Source organism: Lissotriton helveticus, chromosome 6, assembly GCF_964261635.1.
Source record: "Lissotriton helveticus chromosome 6, aLisHel1.1, whole genome shotgun sequence".
NCBI classification, from domain to species: Eukaryota; Metazoa; Chordata; class Amphibia; order Caudata; family Salamandridae; genus Lissotriton; species Lissotriton helveticus.
This window is the reverse complement of record NC_136067.1, coordinates 2,097,965,384-2,097,975,282: the sequence shown is the minus strand read 5'-3', so window position 1 is coordinate 2,097,975,282 and position 9,899 is coordinate 2,097,965,384. Positions and strand designations below refer to the sequence as shown.

The 9,899-nt window shown below is 40.8% G+C and overlaps 1 protein-coding gene across 1 annotated transcript; it reads left to right on the top strand.

Moving 5' to 3' along the window:
- Window positions 1-6,248: 6,248 nt before the first annotated feature.
- Window positions 6,249-9,689, top strand: LOC144763054 (uncharacterized). The gene is made up of 3 exons (XM_078648361.1): window positions 6,249-6,319; window positions 7,704-7,717; window positions 8,179-9,689. Exons 1-3 carry the CDS (start codon window positions 6,249-6,251, stop codon window positions 9,687-9,689), a joined length of 1,596 nt encoding a protein of 531 aa, XP_078504487.1.
- Window positions 9,690-9,899: the final 210 nt, after the last annotated feature.

Sequence of the window (9,899 nt, the reverse complement as noted above, 5' to 3'; positions counted from 1 at the left end):
AAGTCATGTAAGATTATATTTGCCGAGATAAAGGGCAAAGGCAATGACATAGAATGAGCCAAAGTCTTTCGTACAAAAAGCCAAAATGATCTAGTACGAGGGCACTCATAGATAATATGCGTTATATCACAACCGGAAGCAGAACATCTCCAACACAAAGAATGCGAAAGTAACTTAGCATGATGTAATTTGACCGGGGACCAGTGCCATTCATGGAGAATTTTAAAAATACAGAATTTAAGGTGAGCTTCTCGAACACCCTTATGTAATCCTTCCAAAATGAGGTACCACTGAGTATCTGAGCATATCACAGATAGGCATGATTGCCATTTCAATTGAAGAGCTTTTGAAAGGGGTTGCGAAAAATAGAGGATGTAATAAAGTCTTATAAAGACCAGAAGTGACACCCTTAAAAGTTCCCCATAAATTCAGATAGGATAAAATAGGAGAAGCGGACAACAGCTCGGGTGGGGAACCTAGATGTTTTGTGATAGCTTGTTGAAGATGGGAATATTTACAGGATTGTGTGGATGGTAGATGGAATTCCTCACTGAATTGGGGAAAGGATTTAAAATTGTCACCATGGAACAGTTGTTCCATGGAATGAATACCTGCTTCCTGCCACAGAGGCCAGGACACAGTGCGACCTCGAATCCGAATAGCCGAGTTAGACCATATAGGAGCATTAAAATGAAGCCGCAAGTTAGATTTAAGGATACGATGACTTCTTTGCCAAGAATTATACATAGCAGATAATATAGGATTTTTGGGGTCAAGAGAACTGGAACCCTTGCCATAAAGAAGGGACAAACCCGGGCCAGAAGCCAATAAATGGCGTTCAAGTGGAACCCATTGAGGGATGTCTTTAGACTTAGGTAAAAAGAAAGAAAGATGGGAAAGATGAAGGGCAAGGGAATAGTGCTCGATAGAGGGGAGACCCAAACCTCCCTGCAATTGGTGGGATTTTAATTTGGCTAAGGTGAGACGCGGTTTAGCTGTATCCCATATAAAAAATGTAATTTTTGAATCAATGGACCAAAGAGTAGCCAAAGGAATAGTCAAAGGGAGCATACCCAGAACATAAAGAAAACGTGGTAGGATGACCATCTTAATCGCCTGAACCTGTCCCCAAAGGGATAAACCCAGGGCCTTCCATTTATCGAAATCTCTTTGCATTTGCGCAATTAAAGGAGTTAAATTGCCCGTGACAACGTTATCCAATCCCCTGTTGAGGAGTATCCTTAAGTATTTAAGCCGAGAAGGTTGCCAATGAAATAGAAAACCTTTGTAGTACCAATGGACATAGGTAAGGCTTTGCTGTTATCCCAGTTTATCTTATAGCCAGAGAAAGAAGAAAAATCATCAATGACACGGAGGAGAGCAGGGAGAGAGCGTGGAAGATCAGTGATTGTGAGAAGAATATCATCCGCATATAAATACATTTTTGAGTGACCAATTGGAAGAGGAACGCCCACCACAGCAACCGATTGACGAATTGCAGCAGCCAGAGGCTCCATAGCCAAAAGGAAAAGAAGAGGGGAGAGTGGACAACCTTGACGGGTACCCCTCCGGATAGGAAATGGGGTAGAGAGAAAACCTCCACAGTTAACTTGAGCAGATGGGCTATCATAAAGTAGTCGTACTTTAGCTATGAACTGATCTCCTAATCCAAATCTTTGCATTATGGTAAAAAGGTATTCCCATTTGATGCGGTCAAATGCTTTTTCAGCATCCAAAGAAAGAAGTAGGGCATCATCGGCAAGATGCTTAGCTGACCATAGGGCATGGGAGAGAGTACGTAAGTGGTTTCGAGAGGAACGAACAGGAACAAAACCTACTTGGGAGTTATGGATTAAAGAAGGTAAAACCTTGCGGAGTTGTGACACGAGAATGCTAGCAAGAATCTTAACATCAGAATTTAAAAGAGATATAGGATGATAACTACCACACAATAGAGGATCCTTGCCAGTTTTTGGCAAGACCGCTATGATGGCTTTGTTAGAGATAGAACCAAGAGAAGACTCCTCCTCGGCTTCCCCAAAGGCAGCATGAAGAGTATCAATCATACTCTGACCAGTCCATTTAAAAAACTCAGGAGGAAAACCATCATCTCCCGGAGCTTTATGATACGGTAAGGCAGATACAGTTGAGGAAATTTCCTCCTTCGTAATAGTTCCCTCAAGTAGAGCCCTACCCTCATCGGAGAGTCACGGAAGATGTACTTCATCTAGAAATTTAGACATCGCTAGCGTGTCTACCTGAGTGTTTGGGGAGTAGAGAGATCTATAAAATGAGGCAAACTCCTCAACTATCTCTTGTGGTCGAGTAACGATATCACCACCACTTGATTTGATTGCTGGAATCGCCATAGCGGCCTCTCTTTGACGCAGCTGCGCAGCCAATAACCGACCAGCTTTCTCCCCTTGTTCATAGTGACGACCTTTCATCTTTTGTAAGGCATATTCCGCCTTAGAAGTGAAAAGAGTATTGAGGGACATGCGCGCCTGTTCCAATAACTTTCGGTTTTGGAGAGTTGGTTTTGAAATATATAATTGAGAGAGTCGGCGAATATCCTTTTCCAGATCAATTTGCTTGGCAGCGTTCTTTTTATTATAAAGAGCAGCATCCCGCATAAGTTGACCTCTGATGGTTGCCTTAGCAGCTGCCCAGACCATTTCTTTTAGAGGAAACCAAATCTTCATTATTGAGAAGATAATCACGTAAGTGGGACTGCAAAAGAAGTTTACCCGCTGGCGTTTTATATTTGTTGATATTCAAACGCCACGATTTGCGCCCCGGACTCTTAAGACCCAAATCTAGAGACACAAGAATAGGGGAGTGATCAGATATAGCTGCTTCTAAAATCTTGGAATCAGTAACCAATCGGACTGAATGTTGCGAAAGAAGAAAGTAGTCAAGGCGCGAAAACGTACCGTGAGTAGAAGAAAAAAACGTGTATTCTTTATCCTGCGGGTGACTTAGTCTCCAGTGGTCAACAAGACCAGTGTCAGCAAGAATGTCACAGAAGATGGCTCTGTCCGAAGCGTTGATAGTGTCAATGCAACCTGTTCTGTCAAGAGCAGGATCCGGTGCCAAATTCCAATCACCACCAATGAGAAATTGAGAAGCATTTATTTCCGTAAGAAGACGATTAAGACGAAGGAAGAATTGTTTTTTGGGACCCAGTGGAGCGTAAACAGAACCAAGACAAATAAAAGAGTTCCCAATTTTCAATTTGACAAATACATATCGACCATCTGGATCAGTCCATGTCTTAATAATTGTAAACGGCAGTGATTTCCGAAACAGGATGGCCACCCCACACTCACGAACAGGGTTAGGATTGGTGGGATCAGGCTTCGAAACACTGCTATGAATGACTTTACCAACCCAATCCCTGCTAAGCTTACTAGATTCAACATCGTCCAAATGGGTTTCCTGTAGTAAGGCGATATCTACATGTTTAGAATGCAAGTAAGAAAGAACTTTCTTGCGCTTGATATAGTGGGTGAGCCCATGAACATTCCAGGAAATCACAGACAGTGGATGAATAGAAGACATGACAATAGGATTGAACAAGAAGATAATAAGGAAAAGAAGAAAAGAAAATAAAGAAAGAAAAGGAGTAGAAGAAAGTTGTTACTCTGGATGAGAGGGGAAAGGAGAAGAGAAAAAGAAAAAGAAAAGGAAAGGAAAAAAGAATTAAAAAGGCAGAGTGAAAACTGGAACAGACAAAGCAAATAGAAATAGAAAGAAAAGTATTAAAGCTAGAGAGGAGAGAAAAAGAGAAAGAAAGAAAAAGAAACCTAAACTGTTAACTACGGGTCTGGGTGCACCTACAGCAACGCCAAGGGAGGTCAGACCCCTTTCAAGCAAAGAAGAATAGGGGTCTGGGGGAGTAACTGTTAATACGAAATATTATGAGATGCATTTAGAATATATTTGCAACAACTAAAGTTGGAAAACATACAATACTTTCATGGAACATAGTCAATATTGTATAAAAATTATTAGAACATGCTAAGAGAATCATATAATAAGAGAAGAATATGAGGAGAAAGAAATGAAAACAAGGAAAGTGAAATAAGAAATATAAGAAGTGTGAGAAGTGAAGTAAAAGAAATATGAAAGTTAAATAAGATGAAGAAAGAGGTCCGGTACCATGATAAGGAGGAATGAAAATGCATATGAATAGAAGCATAAAGAACAGCAGAACTTATTAGAAAAAATATATATGAAACCGTTCAAAGCGGGTTGGAGGAAATAAATAATGTCAAATTTAACAACAAGCATAGCGTCATAGGGAAAGGAATGCATCGGAAAAGGATTGCCATGTATAAGATAACAGCTGTGAAGGAAACCTGCGATCAGGTAAAGACTCTAAGGAGGCCAAATGGCTAACGCAAAAATATAAAAGATCAAGAAGGTATAAGCCACAATACGAAAACAGAGGACAAAAGTGATCATACTACAAAAAAGAAAACAACGTTAATATAAAACCTGGGCGAGAATAATAGGATGAGAAGAAGAGAAGACATAGTTAATGAAAGGAACAAAACACGGAAAGGGAACAGACCAACAATGTCATAGAAAAGGAGGGAAAGAGATAATAGGTAGAAGAAAAGGAGGGAAAACTACAAAGTCATACAACAGAAGAGAAACAAAAGAAAATGATCAAAGACAATTTAAACATAGAAAACAATGAAACAAAGTGACATCATATAAAACCGGAGAAAGTAAAAAATGAAACATTTAGCAATAAGCGCAATAACAATAACAACACTGTAGCGAGGGGAATGAACATGGGAAAAATAAAGGTCTCCTGTGAAATGGATAATGGCCTTATAACGTATAATAAGCAAAGCCTGAAAATGATGAAATAACCACAAAACTGAAAATCACATAGTAGCAGTAAATATATAGAAGAGCAACAGGGCATAGAACACTATATAGAACATTAATGAAAAATAAACCTTATTATACCATGCAATAAAATCTCAATGTATTAAGCGAGCAACAAAAGCATTGTGGACAGTAAACTCTACTATAAGCTTATATAAGGAGAAAAGTAATGAAGCATTAAAGCATTAAAAGAATTCAGTCAGCATCAGATGGCGTCTTAAGAGGCGATCTAGACTTGTCTCTTTGCTGCGTGTTAGTGTGAGAAGAGACAGAGCGTAGAGCCGAATACTTGTAATCCTGAGAGCGAGGCAGGCGAGTAAGATCTCTGCCACCTTGTCTAGAGTCAGGAGATGTATATAAATGGGACGTTGATGGATTCGTAGATGAGGGCTTGGATTGAGAAGATTGGGCATTGGAAGGAGACTGAGTTTCCATATCATCGGACCTGATACTATCCAGAAACTGCTGTAGAAGTACAGGGTCGTAAAAGTCTTTGGACTCTCCATTCCTAGTAATACAAAAACGTGCAGGTTCAAATAATCGATATTTGATGTCCATTTGACGTAACTGGGGTCGCATGGAAAGAGATGCATTCCTCTGGTCATTCGTTTCTTTAGAGAAGTCTGCAGCCATGTGAATGGTAAGACCCTGAAACAGAAAAGAGCCACGTGTACGGGCCATTGATAGAATCTGTCTAGTTTGCTCATGCCGAACGAAACAGGCAATGATTGGTCTAGGTCTTGTAGAAGATCCAGGACGTGGTGGACCCAGTCTATGAGCGCGTTGGAGCTCAAGAGGAGGAGTGAAAGAAATTCCTGGTCAGAGTGGGGAGGGCATCACAAAGAAAGGACATGTCTTGCTTTTCAATAGTTTCTGGGAAACCAAAAAAACGGATATTGTCTCTACGACTGTGATCTTACAAATCGATGATCTTACTGTGGAGGAAGAGTAGGTCTTGATCTGAACCCTGAACAGAATCCAGTCGACCCTCTATGTACATTATTTTAGAGTCAATGACGTCAATCCTGTTGTGAAAAGTAGTAAGTTCTGCCCTGATAGACTTAGTATCTGCAGTTAATGAAGTCATAGCAATATCTAGGCCCTTTAACAATCGATTGACCCCAGAAAGTTCATGTAAAATGCGTTGCATCGTGTCAGAAAGAGACTTATCACTCTGAGGTAATGCAGCTTGCGACGAAGGAGGTGACGTAGAACCATTACCTTTAACTGTCAAGGAAGAGGATTGTTTTACCACTTCATTGAAAAGTGGTTGTTTAGGCCCACGACTACCATTCCTACTGTTAGACATGTCTCTGTACCGTTGTAGCGGTGGTCTGCAATAGCGAATGGAGGAAAAATTGGAATATTTGGAATATGAAGCAATGATGAGGCCAGAGGTGCATCAAATAACAGGGAGGTAAGAAGTTGTATGCGTACGATCAGCATACAGCAAATGCCTGCTTCCTCCGTTATAAGCGGAACTGGCAAAGTATCACAGTAGGAAAACAAGAAGACACATTAAGGAGCAGTGATAAAGCTGGTAGAGTCAAGTTATTCTGACCCAAATAACATATATGTCCCTTAATACAACTGAAGAAAAACGCCAAAGCTAAGTGGTAACAGTCAAGAAAGAAGATGGAACGGTACTGCTGCAAGTAATTCTGCCCGTACCGGCAACGTTGGCTGTTTAAGGGACAGTCACAGCCTGATTCTGCAGGTGATAACAATTATTATGAAATGAAAAGTCATGTTATTAAAGACCTGCAAGCATTGCTATTGCACTTGGATAGTAGAACACATGTAACTATGAGAAAGCGCACTTCATTATAATGACGAGTGTGCCAGCCCTATAGACGTCCATTCCTTTCCCTGTTTATGGTGCCTTTTTCATTATAAATCGCTGGTAACTTCAAGAAAACCATTATAACAAAATCCTGAGGAGGGCGCTGTGTACTTAAAAAGAGAGGCAGGAGCATTAAGGGAAGCAGTCTGCGGTGAAGCGCGCCCTCATCGTCTGAGGGGAGGCACGGCCTACAATCCGAGGAGGCGCGGCCCTGGTGTAATGAGGACGCCGCCCTCGCTGAGGAGAAGCGCGGTGTCAGAAGTGCGCGAACACCGCGGTGCGCGTCGTAGTGACCAGCCTCCTCACAGTCTTTCCGCGATATCTGAAGAACGGAAGCCGTCAGTTGAAAAAGAAAACCACCGCAGCAATCCTCATGCCATGCCAAGTGCTGCAGTCGTTCTAGAAATGACCCACACAAGCAGGTAAGTGAAGAAAGCTCGTCAGGGGTACATCCCTCGGCAGAGCTCTCTTAGCAGGCGGCCATCTTCCTGCGTGGCCAGACCACACCCCCCTGAAACCGCTTTAAGTAAGTAAATCATATTTGTATTTTGTAAAATAAAAGTTATTGGGCAACACCAGACTAAACGGAAAACTGTGCATGTGTAATTCTAAAGGAGCGCACATTTGTGGAGAAAAATGGGCATACGTACAGAATGATGTAACAGACGCCACCTCATTGCACCTTATGTTTTTCTTTTTTCGATGCTATGCACCCAACAGTAACCTTCTCTGGTGTCTTAGTTTCTCCTTGAGTCCTCACTCCTAAATAGAAGGGAATCATGGAAGGATTCTATGTCCTTGCTCTGCCTACTGTATCTTTACATTGAAAGTGTAATCTAGAATTTCTCCAAAGCACTAGTCTATATGGACAGTTAAAAGTCTCATTAAATGGCAATAGATTTTTCTGATGGGCTCTGCATTTAAGCTTGTTCTGTGTTTCCTTTTCTTAATCTAACAGGTCAAATGAATGCAGTGATGAACGAAAATGGTAAAGGCATTACACATCACTTGTGTAGGAAGTGATATAAAAACAGTATATCTCAAAATCTCTTCCCTTGAAGGCTAATGCCTCACCAAGCTCTTTCTGTAGCAGAAAACCTACACTGCCCAATGAGGTATGTACTTGGCTCTTAGGCATCAGCTGATGAACATTGAAGACATAACACACTGACATATTGAAGCAAGTCTGGGGTGCTCATTACGAAGGAAGAGCCAACCTGGTATGAGAAAGAGCACACAGGAGAGAAGTTAAATGAATATCTAGAATGTGGCAAAACATTTATTAGGCAGAGAAATAGCAAGCACAACTTCAGAAACTTCCTGCTGGAGAAAGACCATATTGATGGACTGACTTGGCAAATTGTTCTTTGCAATGAAAGACCTAATGCAGCATCAGAGTGTCCACATAGAGGAGTAACTATATACATGTACAGAATGTACTAAAGTGTTTCGAAGGAAGCAGAACCTAAAGCACCATCAAAAGATCCACGCTGTTGAGAAAGTTTATGAATGTAGTGAATGCTGTAAGGCATTCATTAAAAAGGAACAACTTGAGCTTCACCAGAAAATCCACACTGGGGTGAAACCATATAAATGTACAGAATGTGACAAGGCATTTATTACCAATGGAGGCCTAACAAGTCATCGGAAAGTCCACACTGGGGAGAAACCGTATGAATGTACAGAATGTAATAAAGTGTTCCGATGGAAGACAAATCTAAAGTGGCACCAACAAATTCACACTGGGCAGAGACCTTATGAATGTACAGAATGTGACAAAGCATTTTTTACCAATGGAAACCTAATGAAACATCAGAAAGTCCACACTGGAGAGAGACCATATCAATGTACAGAATGTGACAAAACATTTATAACAAATAGCGAGCTGAAGCACCACCAGAAAACCCACACTGGGGAGAGACCATATCATTGTACAGAATGTGACAAGGCGTTTATTACCAATGCAAACCTAATAAGACATCAGAAAACCCACACTGGGGAGAAACCGTATAAATGTACTGAATGTAATAAAGTATTCGGATTTAAGCGGAATCTAAAGCTGCATCAACAAATCCACACTGGGGAGAGACCATTCAACTGCACTCAGTGTGGCAAGGCATTTATTTCCAACGGAAACCTATTGCGACATCGGAGCGTCCACACAGGGGAGAAACCATATCAATGCAGAGAATGTGAAAAGGCATTTATAACAAATGGAGAGTTGACGCGACATCAAAAAGTCCACACTGGAGAGAGACCATTCAAATGCACTGAATGTGAGAAGGCATTTTTTATAAAGTCACGTCTAATACAACATCAGAGAGTCCACACTGGGGTGAAACCATATCAGTGTACCGAATGCTGCAAGGCATTTATCGCAAAGAGAGAGCTGAAGCTACATCAGAAAACCCACACTGGGGAGAAACCGTATCAATGTAGTGAGTGTGACAAAGCATTTATAAAAAGTGGAGCTCTGAAGCGACATCAAAAAGTCCACACTGGAGAGAGACCATTCAACTGCACTGAATGTGAGAAGGCATTTATTCTAAAATCACGTCTAATGCAACATCAGAGAGTCCACACTGGGGAGAAACCATATCAATGTAATGAATGTGACAAGGCATTTATAATAAATAGAGATCTAAAACGTCATCAGAAAATCCACACAGGGGAGAAACTCCTTTATCAATGTACAGAGTGCGACAAAGCATTTATAACAAATGGATTTCTGAAGAGACATCAGAAAATCCACACTGGGGAAAGACCATATAAATGTACAGAGTGTGACAAGGCATATATAACAAAGGATGCCCTGAAGCAACATAAGAAAATCCACACTGGGGAGAAGCCATATCAATGTACAGAATGTGACAAGGCATTTATAACAAAAGGAAATCTAAAGCAACATCAGAAAATCCACAACAGGGAGAAACCATATGAATAGACGGAATGTGAAAAGAGATTTATTTGTAAATAAAATTGTATTTAACATCGGAAAGTTCACTCTGTAGAGAAACCATATCAATGTATGAATGCCACAGAGCATACATAACTAATGGAGAGCTAAAGGAACATCGGAAAATCCACATAGAGAGAAATCCTGTGTATACACAGAATGTAATAAAGTCTTCTACAGGAAGAATAAGTAAATGCA

Bases quoted from the DNA above. Each gene is read 5' to 3' on its own strand.
- LOC144763054 (XM_078648361.1), top strand. From the start codon at position 6,249: ATGGAGGAAAAATTGGAATATTTGGAATATGAAGCAATGATGAGGCCA.